At 42.6% G+C, this 22,238-nt stretch overlaps 2 protein-coding genes across 2 annotated transcripts in view; one reads left to right on the forward strand and one right to left on the reverse strand.

Annotated features, from left to right (window-relative positions):
• The window catches only part of LOC105041789 (PH, RCC1 and FYVE domains-containing protein 1-like), a 28,513-nt gene extending 18,406 nt beyond the window's left edge, over positions 1–10,107 (forward strand). Inside the window, exons 9-10 of the mRNA XM_019849077.3 lie at positions 8,093–8,247; positions 8,757–10,107. Coding sequence (XP_019704636.1) covers positions 8,093–8,247; positions 8,757–8,904 — 303 coding nt within the window. The 3' untranslated portion in view covers positions 8,905–10,107. The remainder of the gene's footprint in view (positions 1–8,092; positions 8,248–8,756) is intronic.
• A 140-nt stretch (positions 10,108–10,247) lies between these two features.
• Positions 10,248–13,192, reverse strand: LOC105041718 (pentatricopeptide repeat-containing protein At1g26900, mitochondrial). The gene has a single exon (XM_010918722.4). It carries the CDS (start codon positions 12,410–12,412, stop codon positions 10,718–10,720), a length of 1,695 nt encoding a protein of 564 aa, XP_010917024.1. The 5' UTR covers positions 12,413–13,192; the 3' UTR covers positions 10,248–10,717.
• Positions 13,193–22,238: the final 9,046 nt, after the last annotated feature.

A 22,238-nucleotide genomic window follows, 5' to 3' on the forward strand; every position in this document is an offset into this window, starting at 1 on the left:
TAAAAGTGGTCCCGGATAGAGAAAATCACGCTTCTCTCGAAGCTCCAAACTGTATACTCATGACATTAATAGAGATGGCCTCCACTTGCTGTGATGTGACGCTACTCACCAACTCAGAAAGCCAAAAAGGGGCAGACATGCTCAAATGATGTGATGAGGGGTAAAAAGGTTTTTTAAGATCTTTCCTCTCTCCAAGGCTCCCACTCCACCTATAAAAAGATAATCTGGGGACCCCCAAAAGGTACGCCTTCTATCTTTCCCGTAAACTCTCACTTTTTTTCATCTGCTGCAAAAAATCTAACTTGAGCGTCGGAGGTTCTCCGATAGGGGCTTTTCTTGCAGGTCCAGCCTCCGCCGACCCATTGGATGTCGCCTCGCTTCAACATCTCCAGTCTAGGATGGAGATCATCTGCAATAGATTGGCGCTAGAGGAAAGGCTCCATTTTTCCCACTTTTGGAAAAGAGCGAGCAACCCATTGTCATGCTGCCGCGAAGAGTGTCTTTGAGGCATTCTAACTCAAGGCTCGTTCGCCGGCAGAAGCTTTGATAAAAAATTACACTCTGCATTAGCCATCGGAGGCGGCCTCACAACCTCCTCTATTGATTCTCCGAATAAACAAGATGGTTCACGTCGTGCAACTATCAAGCTCTACCTCGTTAAACGAGAGGCACCCCTCCCTTTAAGCTCTCCTGGTTAGGCTTAAGAACGGAGGGTAAATAATTTAAGTTGGGAGGACACAAGCTTATTCATGGGAAGAAGTGACCGTTTTATTAAAGGAACTCTATTGCGCCACCTCAACGGTATCAAGTCTCCTAAGATAAAATTGGCCGAACATCTGATCTTCGAAAGAAGCCTCCTCCAACTCTAGGGACCCTCTTTCTCTTCCCATGGCTTTTCCTCTTTTCAAATATGCTTTAAAAGAAGAGAGAGAAAGAAAAGGGGAAAAGGTTTGTTAGAGACCAATGGGAAAAGAGAAAGTAAAAATATGCAGGGGGTTTCAAACTGATTCCAATGCTGTCTCTTTTGTCCTCACCTTTTCACGACAGGATCTGCATATATCTTGCTATTTGCTTAACATAAATGCTCTTCCCTCTTTCTTATCAGGATAGGAAAGGCCTTCTAGAGAATGCCACATAGACGATCTATGAATTCATGACTGGTGCTGAACCCAACTACTTGAGTGCTTCCTTATCCACAGCCACAAATCAAATGGATCAGTTAATGTCCCCCCAAGCACTTCCGATTGAGTCCAATAAATGGGGGGCACGCAATCCAGATCGAAAGAGGAAGTAAGCTTCAAAAGACTTACATAAAATTTTTTGGTAAGGGGAAGACTTACATAAAATTTTTTGGTAAGGGGTTCTTAAGCCCTCATTTTTTACTTTATTTTCTTTCCTTCTAGAAAAGACTATAGGCCTATGAGCACCCAAATCAAGGCCTAGGCCGAAGTGAAAATCAAGGCCTAGGCCGAAGTCAAAATCCAGGCCAAAGTCGAAGTTAAAATTAAGGCTAATTCAAAGCTCAGAATCAGGTCAATTCAAAGTCAGATTCAGGTTGATTCGAAGTCAGATCCAGATCGATCTGAAGCCCAAAATTAGACCGATTCAATCCAAAGCTGGATCCAGGCCGATCCGAAGTTAGATTCAGATCGATTCAAAGTCAAATCCAAACCGATCCAAAATTTAGAATCAGGTCGATCTAAAAAGAAAACAAGCTCAAACTAAGGCAAAGCTTAAGCCCAAGCTGAGGCAAAGAATAAGGAGTCAAGCAGGATCCAAGGGCTCTCCAACAAAAATAACTTTTATAGTAATAAGCATCCAAGCCCCTTCTACTATTTCATTTTTTGCAGAGCAACAGATCCTTGAGCACTTAGCAAAAGCTTAAATTCGAAGTTGGAGTGAGGACAACAACTCAAAGTCAGGCTCCTAGAGGCTAGGATGAAGCAAGCCGACTAAAGGCAAACCAAGGTAATACGAATCTAATCACCTATCCTTTTCTTTTCATTAAAGCTCACTTAACTGGAAGGCCCAGTCAGAGCTGGTCCGGTAAGTTCTTTTATCTTCTGTGTGCAGATCAGCAAATCAAGACCTCGACAGCTAAGCAATGGACGGCAATCCATGCGGACCCCTCGAAGGCCGAACTTGTTATTTAACAAGTCAACATCCCTGAAGACCTTAGCTGTTCGGAATGAAAGGACCTTAATGACTAGGGACTGCCTATCCGAACCCTTCGAAGGTTGAACTTGCTTTTCAGCAAGTCAACGCCATTGAAGATTTTAGTCGATCGAGATATGAAGACCTCACTTTTCAGTGAGGAGTCAAAGACATGCCAGTTGAGCCGAGTAGGTCAGAATATGCCCCGTCAGACGGAAGTCGAAACCTACTGACCGAAGATCTCGATGGCTAAATAGTGGGGGGGGGGCAACCCATGCGGACCCCTCGAAGGCGGAGCTTGTTATTCAACAAGTCAACGCCCCTGAAGACCATAGCTGTCCAGGATGAAAGGACCTCAGCGACTAAGCAGTGAGGGACTGCCTATCTGGACCCCCCGAAGGTTGAACTTGCTCTTCAGCAAGTCAACGCCATCGAAGACCTTAGTCGATCGAGGTACAAAAATCTCACTTTTCAGTAAGGAGCCGAAGCCATGCCAGTTGAGCCGAGTAGGCCAGAGTACGCCCCGTGAGGTGGAAGCCGAAATCTACTGGTCGAAGACCTCAGCGGCTAAGCAGTGGAGGGCAACCCATGTGGATCCTCCGAAGGCCAAACTTGTTATTCAACAAGTCAATGCCCCTGAAGATCTTAGCTATTCGGGATGAAAGGACCTCAGTGACTAAGCAGTGGGGGGCTGTCTATCCGGACCCCCCAAAGGGCGAACTTGTTATTCAACAAGTTAACGCCGCTGAAGACCTTAGCTGTCTGGGATGAAAGGATCTTGACGATTAAGCAGCAAGGGGTTGCCTATCTGGACCCTCCAAAGGCCGAACTTATTCTTCAATAAGTCAACGCCACTGAAGATCTTAGTCGACCGAGGCACAAAGACATCATCATTTTTCAGTGAGGAGTCGAAGCCATGCCAGTTGAGCCGAGTAGGTCAGAGTATGTCCTGTGAGGTGGAAGCCAAAATTTATTGGTCGAAGACCTCGACGGCTAAGCAACGAAGAGCAATCCATATGGACCCCTCGAAGGCCGAACTTGTTATTCAATAAGTCAACGTCCTTAAAGATCTTAGCTGTTCGAGATGAAAAGACCTCGGCGACTAAGTAGCGGGGGGCTACCTATCCAGAACCCCCGAAGGCGGAACTTGTTATTCAACAAGTCAATGCCACTGAAGACCTTAGTCGATTGAGGCACGAAGACCTCACTCTTCAATGGGGGGCAGAAGACCTCACTCTTCAGTGAGAGGCCGAAGATCTCACGCTTCAGTGGGGGGTAGAAGACCTTACTGGTGCAAAATCTAAGCATATTTAAATTTGAAATGCAACGACACATGGAAACTGAAGTAATGAATATGGTGAAAAATCTCAATTCAAAATACTTTGTTGATAACAGCTTGATTACACCCTATGCGGATCATGATGAGGCCATCTATGCATGGACCCCCACAAGCGGCCGCACTTCTTCTGCTTGCGCAAGTGACCCCACGAATAGATCTAGCCTTTAACGGCCCCAAAGTCTGTTGCAAGGGACGCCACCAGTGCATAAAATGCCGCGGCTCTTCTTTACTTGACTTTCGATTGTACATTTCCCACCATGAACATGCTTCAGGGTTTGCCTTTGGGTCACTAGCACATGCAATAACTCCTCTCCTCTTCTCCCATCCACTCTCGTCCCACCCAAGTAGCACAATCAAACAAAAAAAGAAGAAGAAGATAAGGCAATAGAAAGAGAAAAGGTGGCGGAAAAAAGGAGAGAGTCCGAACCTCTATGCGCACAGCATTGGATAGCTTCGGGATTTTTTCTTGGTCCACTCGCTTCTGACGCATGCAATAATTTTTTCCCCATCCAATTTTTCATGAAGTGATGTTTAAACCTCGCACCTGTGATGATTCACGCTCCCAAACAAGCAACACGTCCAGGTGGTAAGAAAAAAAGAGGGGTGGGAAAGAGCGAATAGTCGCTCCACTTGGCTCACGCATCGCCTCTTTCGGCGCTGATCCAGAGCCTGCCGGAAGGATCGATCTCGAACAGTGCCGAGATCAACTCTCAGCCCGATCGTTAGCGGCATCGGCGGCCCAGAATTGGGCAGTGCCAGGGCCACCTACCATGGGCCTAAGATCCTGCACATCACACTCCTATCTGCACCAAACCTTGTCGGCTGTTGCGGCCCTGGCGGCCCCGATGTCACCTGCCCAAAGCTTCATAGCCACCTCACCCCTCCGTCGAAGCCACCTCAGCCACACTGAACCTGCCACCTCGTCGGCCTCGTTTGGATCTGGGCTCTTGAAACCAACTGACGCGCTTGCAGCACCCCTTGCGTGCCCTCCGACTGAAGAACCAAGGCCCCTTGGCGTGCATGTCCCTGTCGAAGCTAGGACCACCTGTGGTGACCCTCAAGTGGGACTAGCCGAAGTAGGTCCCCTGGGCTAGCCGTGCCTTTCGCGCGTGAACCATCATCGGACCCCTCCTGGACGGCATTGAGATCACTTTCGACATGGCTGAAGCCATCTGCAGCGGCCCTGAAACCCCCGCACGTGCATCTCTGCCGGTGTCGAAGTCTTCCCTACCTCCCGAATTCACGATCCCGAGCTCCGTCCGACAATGATAAGAATGCCGGCAAGTGGCCCTGAAGCATCCCGCGTGTCTGATCTTCAGCGGCACCGAAGTCTCTCGCTGGAAGCTTCGAAGCTCCCATGTGCCCTCCCTTGCAGGAGGTCGTAATTTTTCTGCATCTAGGACTTCCTTCTCGGTGGATTGAAGCTTCCCCATGTCTTTGTCGGTGGCACTGAGGCCACAATTATGGTGGAAATCATGCTTCAGAAGTTGGAGTCGGCGCTGATCTCCATCGAATTCAATAGTCCGAAGTCTCCCCTGCTTGTGCATCTTGCCTCCAGTCACGCCAGAGCAACCCAATTACAGATCTGATCCTCTTGTTTGCGCTAAGCCTGCTGGGTCCGGGCTCCTATTGCTGCTGAGCTCGCCGGACCCACGATGTCCTCCCATTCACGACTTGCCTCTATCGATGCTGAGGCCACCCAAGAACGGTTCTGAAGCCCCTGCGTGCCTAGTCTCATCGATACCATGCTCCACTGGATCTGCGGACCCGAAGCCCCTGCATGGTCTCTACGACTTCTCACCTCTATGGTCCCTCGCTGCTGACATCCCCCTCGTGAACCCATCACCACCAATCTTGTTCTCAACGGGCTGCATTTTCTCACTCTCAAGCACGTTGCTCCCTACCGACAACAACAGCATTCGTCGATCCTCTACAGGCGAGGACATACATACATGACCGCACAACAAAGCCTTCGACACCGTCTCCTCTACATAGACCAGCTGCAGGTGTTCTAACATCTGGTTCAGACATCCCTGAACTCAAGCCTCGGCTGACCCTCATTTTGGTTATTCTATTTGGAAAGTTTGATGGTAGACTCCTACATACCTCTTTTTCAAATCTGGCCATTATTAAGGCACCAGACTGCGCACCAAGTTATGTTAAGCCATCAAGCTTAAAAGGCTCAAGCCTAGGCCACATGTGGGGACGGCAAAGTGCGGACCAAATAAGGTCCCATCAAGTGTTAAAGTCGGGATCAGTAGATCGAGGCTATTATAAAACGGCCAAGCCGCATGATAAGTACTTCGTGTTGAAAAAAAAAAATCTGAGGAGAAGCATATTGGTTCGTACTCTCTGATCTGGCCCCAGCTCAAGCCAGAGAGTAGGGGGCATATGTTGGGGGGTGACACATTGATCGTACCGAAGGTATAAATCTTATGGGGATCCTTTCCTATCGATGCTTGGTTTGATCGATGCACCCAATGGCCTCAGTCCGAAGCCCCCAAATGACTATCAAGTCAGGCTATTGGGGGTAGCCGCTTGTCGTGGTTCGACCTCGAGTGGTCTCGCTGTAGTTCAGTCACATCATTTCATTTAAAAATAGGAGTGGTCTCGGACAGAAAAAACCACATCTCCCTCAAAGCCCCAAACTATCAACTCATGACATTAATAGCGATAGCCTCCACTTGCTGTGATGTGATGCTACTCACTAACTCAGAAAGTCAAAAGGGGGCAGACGTGCTCAAAGATGTGATGAGGGGTAAAAAGATCTTTTACGATTTTTCTTTTCTTCAAGGCTCCCACTCCATATAAAAAGATAATCCAGGGACCTCTAAAAGATACGCCTTTTATCTCTCCCGTAAACTTTCGCTCTTTTCGATCTACTACGGAAAATTTGACTTGAGCGTCGAAGAGTCCCCGCCGGAGGCGGAAACTTTTTTTACAGGTCCGGCCACCACCGATCCATCGGACATTGCCTCACTCCAGCATTTCCGGCTCAGGACGGAGAGCATCCGTAACATTCACAAATTGTTTGTTTGAGAGATCTGTTGAAAACTTGGTTCTTTTATGCTATCATTTATATATTTTAAGTTAACCATCTCAATTTTACCTTAATCCTGTAGTAGAAATATATTGTATTTTATATAAGTTATGTAAGTTTATAATATAAATATAAAATATTTATATAATAAGAATTAAAATAATCCATTGAAATATTATTTATATATTCATGGTTCAAATTTTATTGAGCTTGAGCAAGGTAAGCTTAAATCTAGCTCATCTCCTGCTAATCAAGTGAGCTGGTTCCAGCCAAATTTCAAGCCGAATAGAGCTGGCTCATGAACAGCTTGCTCATTTAATAGTCTTCCTCAGAGAGGGAGAGAGTTGTTCGTAAGCTTTTGATGCAAGACTTATTGGGAAAGACATGCATATGTAACATGGACCTAAAGCATTATGGAAACCAGTGTTTGGATCAAAAATTACCTTACTATTCTTATGCAGAACATGGCAGTAAAAGCATAGTTTGAAAATTTTGAACCAATAAGATTTTTTAAACCCACAAGTTCATTTTGAAGGTCCTTAAGGATATTGAAGACTAGATTTTGAAGTTCTGCTAGGTTCTAGGAAGGTCCATAAGGTGATTAGTAAGTGACCTGAGGTCTCAAGGGCTGAATTCTGCAGAAACATCTGTAACCTATTTGATGCAATATTATTCCTCAATGCCCCATCATGTGCATAGTGTCCGAATAGGGACGAACCTCAAGAAGGGTGATACATGGTTTAGTAAGTGAGCATGTGGAGGCATTAGTAGGCAATGGGGACAGCTGTATATAATACCATATTAAAGTCCAACCCAAAAGCTTGAGCTAGTGTGTGGATGGGTCCATGAGCATATGATACCAACAAGCGTCTCTAGCCTACCCTATGTAAGAGAATTCCTCAACAGCATCAACAAAGACAGCAGATCCAATATATTGTTTGGCAGAATCATCAAATAATTATGGAAAAGAATGAATAAGAAAAAAGGTACTGCTTTATCAATAAATTGTGGCAGCATAAATTAAAAAAAAATAAAGAAGCAGCAGCAACGTAATATAGTGAAGCAATATGAGAATACCCAGCAGCAGCAACGAAGAATTCAAAGAATGAAGGGGTGTGTGATTATGTCGGTGTCACACAGAGAGAGAGGGGGGGCGGGGCGGAGGGATTGGCCAAATTTACATTAAGAATGTTAAGTTTCTTCACTTTAACATGTAGACAAATGAGTTTTTTTCTCTCAAAAATAACAATTAGAAAATTAAGAACAAATGTTGCCTTCCTTTTTCTGATGCATGTTTCTATTTTCGATGATCAAATTGGTGTGAAGCACAGTGAAGCCAGTAATGTGGCACAAGTTTCTTTTTCCCCCTCCGTTATAGCTGATTATTGTTCCACTCACTACCTGATGATCCATTATTTTCATGTCGGTTGAAGGATATGGCCAGAAGTGAGCCCAAAAGATCTAACATCAACAGCAATGTTGGGTCTAACACTAAGCTTACATCCAATTTATTACTGTCTTCTAACGAGAATAAACCAAACAGTCCGTTTGCTTCTCAGGCACCAAAGTCCAATAGCCACCTGGCTGATCCATTGCCCAACAACACTACAGTACCAGAAGAGACAGAATGGGTTGAACAGGTTGAACCAGGAGTTTATTTTTCTTTTTACTCTCCCCCTGGAGGTGGAAAGCATCTCAAGCGAGTACAATTCAGGTATGGAAATACCCTTTTTTTGTCAAATCGTCAAAGGTGACAATTCCATGAAGTTCATTGCAGAAAATGCCATAGCATGATGAATACGGAAATTGTGTCTAGTTGTTATATGTGTTGCTTTGACACTCTGCTATTGCTAGCGAAGCTCATATTTGGAAATTGTAATAGTCCAAGTTAATATACACTTATTTTTTTAGCTCCCTCGTCCCTTAAGTTTGAAAGCCATATTTCTTTTTGGCCTCGACCAGTGACCAAGTTTATAGCTTGTTTGCATCTAATCCGATCAATTGATAGAGCTACTTCTTGTTTTAATTGATGGGAAAAAGGTCATGCAATGTTCTCTGTCAAATATATCTGATTTAATGCATAGACTCTGCCTAGTTTGTTGAATGTATTTTTGTCTTAATCTTGCACAGAAAAAAATCCACATTTCATGCAACTTTTTCAGCAAAAAATTTCTCCAATATTTCCATTTGTTGATTTCTTGTGGTGACTTGATTGATCTGCAGTCGGAAAAAGTTCAGTGAACGACAGGCAGAGACATGGTGGTCTGAGAATAAAGTAAGGCTCCAGAGGCAGTACATAATCGCAACTGCAGAAAAATCCAACATGGACCTTGCTTCCACATCTGACGGTAAGGAAAGCATGATTGACTAACAGTACTGATGGACACATTTCCCACCACCGGTAATCTTCTTTTCTTAATGGCTTGGTGGGTGCTGCATATGCTCCGTTGGCCTATGAGCCTGAAAGCAGCGTCAACAGAGGTAAAGGGAGATAAATTGCATATTGAGTATTCTGATTCTTCTCCGCTGCTTTAGTTTTTGCAGCAATTATGCCCTCTGTTCCACTTGTGATTTTTGCGCCTTAAAACCACAGGTCCGCATGCATTTCTTTGTCACATGCTTTTCCTTTTAAAAAAGAAAAAGATTCTCCAGCCATCTATTTTTTGTGCTGGGCCTCCGTGTAATTCCGTAAGATAGTTTTTATTTATTCACGTCTCTTGTTAGTTTTACTCAATTATATTGTCATAGAATTAATAAAAGAGTTTACTTCCTGTGATTAATTGTTGTACTCCTAATCTTCGGTGTGCTGCTTGTTTAAACCATTGGATGGCCGCAGTATCTATATCCATTCTTCATCTACTTTTTTTGTTGGCCTGTCAGTGGAAAGCACGTATGCCAAAGATTTTTCTTTTTCCATGTGTTGTCAGCAAATCCAGTATCTGAAATCAATGGATGATAAGTCCTGGCTTTTTCTGTGATTAAAATTCTGATCACCTGAACGAGAAACTGATTTCAGGACTCACCAAGTTTCGAATATAAAATTATTCGGAAACATCTTGTATCCTGAGGGGAAGGTAAAGGAAGACCAGGCAAGTTCCTGGGTTAAATGCTTGGGAAGCACCTTCCAAGATTCAAATACAGATTTGGAAGGGTACATCTGCTTCCAGGACAGAGCTAGTAGAGAGGCATTTGGCTGCCGCATGGATCAACCTACCATCCCGTGCTCTTATTAGAAAGCCTGCTCCTGTTGAAGATTCCCTCGCAGACCCATCAAAATTATCTCAGCCCAAACTATCCCATTGCCTTGCTGTCAAGTTGAACGGTTCCATTTTGACAGCGGGAAGGAATGCGCTTGCTAAGTAACAGGCTTCAGAACAAGGAACCTCTCGACCAGCTGTGTCCCAGAAGCAGAACCCTCTGTGCTGCAGTCGTCATTTATTCACCGAACTCTGGCTTGAAGGCGATTCCTACACTATTATTCAATGGATCAACAATCCGGGATCAGCTAGTCCGCAAACATCTTCCATTGCTGAGACACATTTGACAATTCATGAATGTTCTTCAGATTTTTAAGGCCTCTCACATTTACAGGGAGGGCACAAATGTTCTTACTTTTGAGTTTCTAAGATTTTAGTTTGCGAACTTTCCCGCCCTTTGTGGAGAGAGAGAGAGAGATGCGTCTGCTGGGTCACAACCAGTCTACACTTATCCAAAGACACATAGAAAAGTTTTTCTTTTCCTTTATTTTTGGGGAAATAGATCTGCCAACAAGTATGCTTATAATGGAACAACTGAAAGAGAAGAAAAAGATTCTTCTAAGCAATGAATACATATGCAAATTATTCTTGGAGCTTATAGTGTAGAGCATTATCAGTTGGGTGCCATGTCAATTGATAAGTTAAAGAACAGCATAGCTTGTCTATTCTTGTTCCTTTTGGATGCCAAGACTATTGAACAATCAGTATCGACTTATGGTTGTTGCTTAACTTCCTCTGCTCATGACGAACAATTCCTTTAACTCATGCCTGTTGATCAGCGATCCCTGTCTTCCTCCCAAGAGCCTACAGATGTGTTGTAGGCTTGACTTTTTTTTCTGCCAGAGGAATCCATCAGCATTTCAATCTCAACAAATGCTTTCAAAAGAGATTCAGCACACTTGCTAAGTTCGCAGTATGCTCCACATTCTAATCACCTATCTCAATTAAGCTGCATCCAGGTTCCTTCTTGTCCATCATCTTCTCTCCCTCTAAATCCCTCACTCGTGCGACATCCACCCACCGCCCCGCAAGGGCATAGGTTCTGGATAGAAGGATCGAGTCTGTCAGTTGCTCATCCCAGAGTGCTACCAAAGCCTGTTGTGCCATTTCTCCAAGCTCGATATTTCCATGGATTTTGCATGCTGCAAGTAAAGCTCTCCATGCTACTGCATCCTCTTTCAAAGGAAGGCTCTTTATAAGCTCATATGCCTCTCCCAACAACCCTGCCCTACCCAAGAGATCAACCATACATCCATAGTGCTCTACCCTTGGTGATAGCCCATATTCCTGAACCATTCTCTCGAACAATTCCTTCCCTGCCTCCACCAGTCCTCCATGACTACAACCACTCAGAACTGCCAAGAAGGTGACTTCATTTGGCTTCACTCCTTTCTCTTCCATCTCATAGAAGAGTTGGAGAGCATCTGCTGCCCGGCCATTAACTCCGAAACCCAAGATCATACTTGTCCATGCTTTCACATCTCTATGTCGCATCCTATCAAAAACTTCAACTGCCTTCTCAAGGCATCCACATTTCGAATACAGATCCACAAATGCAGTTCCAAGAGCAGCATCCAATTCCAGACACTCCTCTTTGACATGCTCATGGATATGCCGGCCTATTACCAGAGCTCCAGAGGAGGCACAAGCCGAAAGCAATCCTACGCAGGTGGCAGCATTTGGCCTCACGCCTTCATACTTCATCTGCTGGACCAAAGCCAAGGATTCATCCACAAGTCCTCCTTTAGCATATCCATCCACCATGCAGTTGTACACAACCAAATCCCTTCTCGGTATCACGTCGAAGACCTGTCTCGCAGCACCCATGCATCCAGTTCTCACGTACATCGTCACAATTGCCGTGGCCACATTCAAGTCCGAACAAAGCCCAACCTTCATGCAATACCCATGCAACAATTCACCTCCACGACCACAAGCATCGGAAGAGGCCGAAAGAGCACCAACAATCGAAGCAGCATTGATCTCATAACCACTGGCATGCATTTCCCTGAACAAACCCATCACCTTTCCAGGCTGCGATATCTGGAGATACCCGCCCATGAGCGCACTCCAGGAGACCGCATCTCTTCTCTGAGGCATTTCATCGAACAACTGATGAGCCTGTGCTATCCCGCCACAAGCGCAGTAGAAATGGATAAGGATGTTCCTTACGGTGAGGTAAAGCTGGAATCCAGACCTAAGGATGGATCCATGGAGTTGCCGGCCGGTCTCGAGAGCGAAACACCGGGCACATAACTTAAGGGTGGAGATAAAGGAGAACTGGTCCAGAGGAATCTCTTGGGCTTTGACGGACTTGAACAGAGGCAGGGCTTCCTCTACGGCTGGGTTGGGTGCAATGGAGTAGGCTCGGAGGAGGGTGTTGTAGTTGAAGAGGTTGGGGGTGTGGATGCGGTCGAAGATGGAGCGGGCGTGGGTGGCGTCGAGGAGGGCGGCGGCGGCGAGGAGTTTGCTGGTGGGGAAGGGGAGGAGGTTGAGGCCGGTCTTGATCATGCGGGCATGGATTTGGTGGAGGTGGGAGGTTTGGGTGCATGACTTGAGGAGCTTGGAGAGCTGGCTTTGGTGCCTTGGAGAGGGTTGGATGAATGATGGTGATGGTGGCATGATCCACCATTTATTTGGATGGCAGGAATTTTTGATGGGCTTTACGGACGTCAGGATTCAGTTTCGGATTCTTGGCGTCCACAAAGCGTGGAGTTCCATGTGATTGTAGGATGACGGTTTAGGTCCGTTCTCCACTACCCGCCGCCTTCAGCACACGGCAAATTGGGAAGGATTCGGATCCTTGCGACCCAGGAATGAAGAGATCTATCTTCCAATTATGATAGATTCGCCAATCATGGGTGGCTGTGATAGGAAAATAGGCCCGCCGCGTTCCAAAGTTGGGACATCAGACGAGCTTGATCCAATTTTGAGATATGTGCACACTATGAAGCAACATGATGGCACACTGGAAATTGTCACTCGGCCTCGAGAGCATTGATCTAACCGACATGTAGCTTCCCTGCACTTGCTGCAAGACCATCCTCAACATCTAACGGGCTGCGACTTGATAGCTTCAACCAAATTGGAGTTTGTGTCAAGTATCAAGGCCTCCTTTGTGATGATCTTGGTGATGTCAGATTTATCGGTGAGGATGGAGATTGTTTGATGGTGGTGGTTGATGGACAGGGCATCAGTAAGATGGACGAGGGGTGCGGAGGATAGTGTGGCGGTTAAAGGAGCGGCGGATCTTAGCAATGAGCAAAGCAGACACACTAGGCAGTAGCCTCCTGGTGGTGCATGTGGCTAAGGTTGTAGGCCTTTTGGCGAAGGAGGCCATCATGAATGAAGAAACGAAGGAGCCAAGGGAATGAGGGGGAAGAGGGTAAGAATGGTGGCAAGGGAGACGAGGGTGGTAAGGAGTTGGAGGACAACAAGGGCGAGGAGGAGGAAAAAGTGGGGTCATTGGTGAGCGCTGCAATGGTACGGATGGGCCACAAAGGATGATGAAATTGCCGAATGGATGAGTCTATGGGAAGGAAAGATAGCTGAGCATGTGATGAAGCGGAAGAGCCCTCATGGTATCAAGAAGAACGCAAAAGTATTTTAGTTATTTTTTTATTTTTTAAATAAATAATAATTATTGATATATTAATTTTTTTTTAGATACGTGACATCATCGTACAAGATCAAAGGAATATCAATCTTAAAATACTGGATCCCAGCATATCAATTTATCTGTAAATCGATTTCAGATCGATATTTTATCAATCTGTATAAAAGACATTCTTATATTCTCCAGATGACTCTTTTGACAGAAATGTTCAGATCGGATATATACCGATCTGAATTCTGATTTTCTCTATTTTGGAATGTTATGGCATTCTTAATTCACCCCGATCTTCTATCGAGATGAACTATTATTATGACAGACTTGGCTACTCTACAAACACCCATAGTGATTTTCTCCACCAGTCACGATCTCATGTCCAGCTTGTATACACAGCTGTACATCAGTTCATCTACAGGTGACTCTCAACTGCCTAACAAACTCTCCTAGCGGCCTATAAACTCTAGAACGGTCTCATCATCCCCTCTATAAATAGAGGGTCAGGAATGCTTTATCGGTAAGTCCAACTCTCGAAAACTAGGAGAAACTCTGCCAGTAGGAAATTAAGTCAAATTCTTGGCTCCTACTTAGTTCTCCTCTAGTTCCATTCAATTTTTCTTGCTCTTCTCCTCTTTTTCACCTCTGTTCTCAAGGCTCGAACTGACTTAAGCATCGGAGGGTCCAGAACCAGAGGATTCCTATTCAGTTTTTTGATTGATTTTGTAGATTGAAGAAGTTTTCGTCAGATCGCAAGGATTGCTTCAACCCAATCTCGCTCAAGTTGATTCACTTTACTTTAGATTTCGAGTCCTAAAGCAATAGATTGACGCTAGAGGAATGGCTTCTAATTTTTTTTATGGAAAAGATGGTCAAAGTAAAAGCTTAGCATCCTTCTCCCTCCGCTCCAGAAGAAAGATTATCGGAGGCGCTATCACAACAGCTAATTACTGTTGATCCTCAGCAATTCCACTTCCTTATCCTACAAGTCCAAGCCCTAACAGCAGCTATTCAACAGCTTCAAAAGAGAAAGGAGCAGCCATTGAAAGAATCTCGTCTCCCAAATACTTTATCTTAGGATAGTCCTCAACCAGCCCATCAAGACAAATATCACATTATTGAGGCTAATAGTGAATTTGCCCTCAATACTCTAAAAGTTCAAAAAGAGGGCGACCTAGAGCACAAGGTCCTGGATCTTGAAAGGCATATGATGGAGCTTCGGGTAGGGGGTCGATCTTAGAATAAAGATAGTTTTAATCTTCGATCTCCTTTCTTTCATGAAATCTTGAGTGAACCTATTTCGAACCAATTCAAGATGCCTACCATCGAGTCTTTTGATGGTTCTACTGATCTAATGGATCATATCGAGGGCTACAGGGCCCTCATGACTTTACAAGGGGCTTCTGATGCCCTGTTATGCATTATTTTTCCTGTAACCCTCAAGAAGACAGTGAGGGTTTAGTTTTCTGGACTCCCATAGGGGTCCATCTCTTCTTTTGAGCAACTTGAAAGATTATTTGTCACTTATTTCGGTACTAACTACCTTATTTGAGGCATGTGGATAGTTTCTTCTCTATCCAACAACAGAAAGAAGAAGATCTTTGAAAGTACGTAGCTCGTTTCAATGTGGCCACCTTAGAGGTGAAAAATTTTAACAAATCAATTACCATATTTGCTTTGAAAAGGGGACTTCGGAGCAACCGTCTAGTTTTTTCTCTGAATAAGAACTTTTCGAATACCTATGATGAGATGCTCGACCAAATATATAAATACGTCCAGGCCGAGGAGAAAAAGGCTATCTTAAGACAGACGAAGAAGAATAAGAATGAAAAAAAAAGGGCCAAGAGAGAGTGATGAATGGATTAAAAATTCAAATCAATCCCAAAAAAATTCGAGGTCAAGAAGCCCACCTTGGTATTTTAATTCATATGCCCCTTTGTCTACTCTCCGAGCTCAGATTTTGATGGAGATCGAAGGAGAGAGATATCTCTGAAGGGTAGGTCTTTTGAGAGTCCCACCAGAAAAAAGAGATAAACGAAAATATTGCCGCTTCTATAGAGATCATGGCCACGACACCAAGGAATGTAGACAGCTACGAGATGAAATAGAAACCTTAGTATACCGAGGTTACCTCAGTAAATCTGTCAGACCAATCAAATTCGGAGAATATAGGCCTCCAGCAGAAGAAACTTCTAATGATCATAATCGATCAACTGCTGGTGTTATCAATATGATATCCAGCGTCTTACTTGGCACTGATGACCCATCCTCCAAGAGGCAGAGAACTAAAGATGTTATTTTTTTTTTTAAATGATGTAAAGAAGATCCAAACCCCTCATAATGATGCTATCATCTTCTCTAATGATAATAGCAAAATATGATGTAAAAAGAGTTCTTATTGATAATGAAAGTTCTGTCGATGTATTGTTCTACGATGCTTTCTCAAAAATGAATTTGACCGGACAACTGAGGCGGATTGATACTCCCCTCGTCAGATTTTCAAAAAATTTGATGGCAGCTGAAGGAGAAATTACTCTACCAGTTACGGCAAGATAGGAACCAAAGCAGTCAACAGTACAGCTCATTTTTTTGGTAGTCAGAGTCTCCTCTACTTATAATGCCATTCTCAGCCGACCTAATCTTAATGCCCTCAAGGCCATTGTCTCTACTTACCATCTACTGATACATTTTCTGACTAAAGAAGAGTTGGTGAAATATGTGGTGACCAGACGATAGTTCGATAATATTTTATGATTTCTACTAAAATGAATCAGAAGATAGAAATTGTGTCAATATATGTACCAGATATATTGGATGAGGTCGGAAAAATTCGAGGTGAACCGATGAAAAAGCTTGAAGCCATTCCTTTGGGAGATGATCTGAGAAAAATGATCCAGATTGGTGTGAATCTTAAACTTGACTTAAAAGAGAGACTGATTAAATTTTTACGAGCAAATGTTGACGTCTTTGTTTGGTCGGCTTCTGATATACCTAGCATCTCAGCCGAAGTGATTATTTATAAACTAAATGTGGATCCAAACATCAAGTCGGTTCAGCAGAAGAAAAGAAGTTTCATCTCGAAAAGGCAAAAAGCCATTGATGAAGAAGTTGATAAGCTTTAAAAGCTAGATTCATTAGAGAAGCTCATTACCCGAAGTGGATAGCCAATATTGTTATGGTCAAGAAAGCCAACGATAAATGGAGAATCTTTATTGATTACAAAGATCTCAATAAAGCTTGTCCTAAAGATAGTTTTTCTCTATCAAGAATTGATTAGCTTGTAGATGCTACTTCTGGTCACAAACTTCTCAGCTTTATGGATGCTTTCTCCGACTATAATCAAATCCAAATGACTCTAGAAGATGAAGAAAATATTGCCTTCATCATCGAAAGAGATTTATATTGTTACAAAATAATGACTTTTGATATTAAAAATGTAGATGCTATATTCCAGTGCCTCGTTAATAAGATTTTCAAACAATAAATTAATCAAAATATGAAGGTCTATGTTGGCGACATGATAGTAAAAAGCATCGAGGAAGATCGGCATATTACCGATCTGCAGAAAGCATTTAGAGAACTTAGAAGGCATCAGATGAAACTCAATCTCAATAAATGTGCTTTTAAAGTTGGCTCAGATAAGTTCCTCAGCTTTCTCATTAATCAAAGAGGAATAAAAGCTAACTCTGAAAAGATTAGAGCTTTATAGAAAATGAAACGCCTGACTTCTATTAAAGAAATCCAACAACTCATCGGGTGAGTGGCAGCTCTCAGTCGATTTGTTTCTAGATTAATAGAAAGATGCCTTCCATTCTTTAAAGTATTGAGAAATATCAAAAATTTTAACTCGACAGAATAATGTCAGACTACTTTTGAAGATCTGAAGAAGTATCTTGGTTCTCCACCTCTTCTTTCTAAGCCGATCGAAGGCGAAGAACTGTGCACATATATTTCTATCTCACCTTTTGTAGTCAGCTCGATTCTTATCCGAGAAGAGAGAGAAATTTAAGGACCTATCTACTACACCAGCAAATTATTACAGGATGCAGAGATCCGATATTAAAAGATTGAAAAAATGATATATGCTTTGATCATGGCAGTCCAGAGACTCATACCTTATATCCAAGCTCATACTATGGTAGTATTGACAAATCAACCACTCAAATCGATTTTACAAAGAGTTAATACCTCAGGTCAGATTGCTAAATGGGCCATTGAACTCAGTGAATTTGACATCCAATACCGATCTCAAATTGCAGTTAAAGGTCAGGTATTAGCCGATTTGATCACAGAATGTACTATCCCAAATGATGGGTCGATTCCCATAGGCCCTAAAAGTGATGATTCATTTTGGATTCTTTACGTAGATGGAGCTTTAAATTCTCAGAAAAATGACGTTGGGTTGATTCTAGCTAGTCCCAAAGGATTCATAACTGAGCAGGCCTTGAGGTTCTATTTTAACACTTTTAATAATGATGCTGAATATGAAGTCCTAACAACAGATCTCAAAATGGCAAAAGAGCTTGGGGTCAGAAAATTAAAGATTTTTACAGATTCACAACTTGTGGTAGGCTAAGTTCGAGGTCAGTTTGAAGCCAAAGATTCCATGATGGCCTGTTATTTACAAAATGTCTGAAAGCTATCCAAAAATTTTGAGAAACTTGAAGTACTCCAAATTCCTAGATCAAAAAATATCAGGATTGATGCTCTATCGCATCTCACCACTTCTGATTTTTTTCGAACTAAATCAAAAAGTATTGATTGAATAGTTGGACAGGTCTAGTATTGAAGTACTATCCATATTTCAGGTCAGTCATGAGCCGAGTTAGATTGATCCCTTCGTGGATTACATATCTAAAGGTATCTTGTCCGATGACCTGACTAAGACTAGAAGCATTAAAAGACAAGCTCCATGGTATGTTCTTCAAGAAGGCTATTTATAAAAAAAAATCTTATTCTCTTCCTCTGCTTCGATGCTTAATGCCATATGAAGCTAACTACGGACTTCGAGAAGTACATGAAGGTATATGTGGGAATCTTCTAGGGGGCAGATCACTTACTTATAAAGTAATCCAACAAGACTATTACTGGTCAACTATTCAAAAAGATGGAGCTGATGTTGTCAATAAATACGACTAATGCCAAAGGTACGTTAATATCCAACATCAATCTGCTGCTGAACTTATCTTTATTACTGCTCCTTGGCCTTTTGCAATTTAAGAGATGCATATATTGGGATCTTTTTCAGTGGCGACAGATCAAAAAAAATTTTTGATAGTGATAATTGATCATTTCACAAAATGGATAGAAGCAAAACCATTAGCCCAAATCATAGAGAAAAAGATGTAAGATTTTGTCTGAAAATCTATAATTTGTCGGTTTAGTTTACCTCGGATCATCATCACTAATAATGGTCGGTAGTTTGACAACTCCAAGTTTAAAAAATTCTGCTCTAAGTTTTATATTGATCACCGACTCACTTTTATTGGGTATCCACAGTCGAATGGTGAGGCTGAAGTAACCAATAGAACTATCCTTCATAGTTTGAAGATAAGGCTCACTGATGGTAAAGGTTTGTGGGCTAAAGAGCTGCAGAGTATATTATGGGCATACCGAATTACACATTGAATTTCGACAGGAGAAACTCCTTTTAGGCTTACTTATGGGTCTGAAGCTGTGATCCGAGTGAAAATTGGCTTATTGTCTAACAGAGTCAAAAATTTTCATGAGGTAACCAACTCTGACTGGTTAAGGATCGATATGGATCTTCTTGATGAAGTGAGAAAATAAGTCCATACCAGAATGTCAGCCTATAAATAGAGGATCACTAAGTATTACAATACCCGGGTGAAGCTGAAATCATTTTAGAAGGGTGATCTTGTCCTGGGACGAGTAGAAGTTTCAAAGCCTATTGAGCAAGATAAACTGGCTCCCTATTAGGAAGGGCTCTATCGAGTCACTGATGTAGTTCGCCCAGGGACTTATAGAATTAAAAATTTAGATGGATTTGTTGTTCTCTGCACTTAAAATTCTAAAAATCTCAAAAAATATTATTAATGAAAATGCTCTAACGAGCTCTTTCTTGTACATCATGTTCTCCCATGTATCAAGATTTGATTCTTAAATTGGTAAAGCCCTGTAGGGTATGATATCTTAATCCAGATTTCAGTCTGGTAAAGCCTCATAGGGCATGATATCTTAATTCGGATTCCAATCCGATAAAGCTCCATAGGGCACGATATGTCATCTGGATTCCAGTCCGGTAAAGCCCTATAGGGCATAATACATCAATTCGGATTTCAATCCGATAAAGTCTCATAGGGCACGATATCTTAATCTGAATTTCAGTCTAATAAAGCCCCATAGGATACGATATCTTAATCTGAATTTCGATCCGATAAAGTCTCGTAGGGTATGATATCTTAATCCAAATTTCAGTCCATTAAAGTTTCGTAGGGTACAATATCTTAATCCGGATTCTAGTCCGATAAAGTCTGATAGGACGCGATATCTTAATCCAGATTCCAGTTCGGTAAAGCTCCGTAGGGCACAATATCTTAATTCGGATTTCAATCCGGTGAAGCCTCGTAGGGCATGATATGTCAATCCGGATTTTAGTTCGGTAAAGACCCAAAAGGCATACATGTTCCTCTGAATCTCAGTGCGAAAAAATCCTAAAGGACTTTATTCCACCATCTATCGATGACTTGTGCTGGATACAAAACTAGAGGGATTTTATATTGATTTCTTATTGACATGATGTTACATTGATATTTAGAGCGAGATTATCTTTGGATTCTCTTGAAAACTCCAACATTCGAATCGATTTTTAAGGCTTGATCCATCCACAATTATACAAATAAAGGTACGTCTAGTCCATTTTTAATTAATTGACGGTGGATGAATTTAACATTATCAGTCTTCGATTCTGTTAAATTAGTAATCAATTTTCAGTTCTGTTAAGTTATAAAGATATATATGATTATTTCATCTTGGCAAATGATGAGGTTTGCTAGACTATATGACTCAAATACACTTGAGAAAATATCCTTTGTAATGATATTTAAAGAAGTTACAAAGATAAGAACCCATATTGGGTTTATATATTTCAGAAAAGAAAAAAGAAAAAATAAAAAGACCTGTATCGGTCGGTACATCTCGAGAAGAAAAAAAATTCTACTGAATAATCATTGGTGCGTTGGAGCTCTCCTTAGTCGATTCCTTCTTGGGTTGCTCCAGTTTTCTGATGTCAGTAATGGTAGGTTCCACGGCTGGGGCAGGCTTTGGTTTTTTGCCAGCCTCAAGGTCTTCAATCTCCACCGGGGGTACCACAGATATGGGCTCTACAGCGATGGCTTCTGTTGTGTTCACCTCGATAGTTGGTCGATCTGATTCTTTTGTTAGCATCTCTACCACTTTGGAGCACGATTCAAGATTCTCCTTTACACCCATCTCGACAGCCACCTTTGAAGTGACCTTGAAGATGTCCACCTTGGGATATAGCTTTTTGATCAGATTACGGCATTGACTGAAGGCATAGTCATACGCACCCTTGGAGCTCTCAAACACTTCATTTTTGAACTCCTCGGAAGCCTTTGTGCAGATCAAAGATCTTCTTCTTCTGCTCGTTTATTTTTCGCTGAAGGTCCAACAAGTTCTAATTCTTTTTTTTCAAGGCCTTCAGCTTCTCTTCGAGTTGGTGTTTAAGTCCGACGGCGAGTTCGGACTCCTTTTTCTTCTTCTCTTAGAGGACGAGTAAATTGGCATCCATCACCTCTTTATTTTTCAGTAGGTAGATCATGTTCTCATACATGACTTTAAAATCTACAGCGACCTGCAGAATAAAAAATTCAAATCAATCATACATCGAAGTAAAAAAGAGAGAGAGAGAGAGAGAAGAGAAGAAAAGAATTAAATACTTACATGCATGAGTTGTTTAAATCTATGGTTGGCAATCTCCTTGGGCTTATTCTTCCAATGCATTTTCAGATCGATGGTCGGCATGACAGATTCGAAGAGATCTCGATCTAATTGGGGTTGCTCTAAGAGTGACATTCTTGTGATGGCGTCCCCTTCAGTCGAACTTGACGGTGCCTCAGAGAGTGTGGTCAATTTTTGCCCGGGTTCTTTGGAGGATGGTACAGGCCGGGCGATGTTGTTCTTGATCCTCACCACGGCGGGTTGGTGAGGCAGCTCCAATGATAGTGCCTAGGGAGAGTTCTGTGGTCTCCGAGAAGCTTCACTTCTCCCTTAGGTGATCAGAGAGGGGGTCGCTGATGAGGATCGGGACAGCATCGAGGTAGGAAGAGGGTCCGCACCTCTAACTCTTTTTGGTGTGGAAACAGCAGCAAATGATTTCGATTGGTCATTCCTCTTCCTCTCCTCCACCTTTACCGGATTGAACCTTATCTCTGCATCAGATATACGTTTTAGAATATTGAAGACAAAAAAGAAAAAAGTTAAAAATAAAACAGTCCGATCTTATTGCAAGAAGAATACAGACTGATTCCGACATCATACAATGCCTGATCGTTTATCAAAGTGGAGAGCTTGGATGTTTTGGTGTTAATCAGGGTTGAGTGAGCCACCTCATCTCCGGAGAGAATTTCATCATGAGAATTATACTTGGTGTCCGGATGCCCCCATGAAGTCCTAAAATCTCATGGAATAGAAATTCGGATAAAGAAAAAATGGCCTTTCCAGTCGTGAATGAAAAAAGACAGGATAGATCCGAATTTATTACCCTTCAAAGGTGAGAAGTACCACCAGCCCTTCTCATTCGGATGCCTTTTTAAAAGGACTAGGATCTAAACAAGAAGATCCTACAGTTTATATGAAGGA

This window comes from Elaeis guineensis, chromosome 3 (assembly GCF_000442705.2).
Source record: "Elaeis guineensis isolate ETL-2024a chromosome 3, EG11, whole genome shotgun sequence".
Classification (NCBI taxonomy): domain Eukaryota; kingdom Viridiplantae; phylum Streptophyta; class Magnoliopsida; order Arecales; family Arecaceae; genus Elaeis; species Elaeis guineensis.

Excerpts from the sequence above, each read along its gene's own strand:
- LOC105041718 (XM_010918722.4), bottom strand. The coding sequence starts at position 12,412 with ATGCCACCATCACCATCATTCATCCAACCCTCTCCAAGGCACCAAAGC.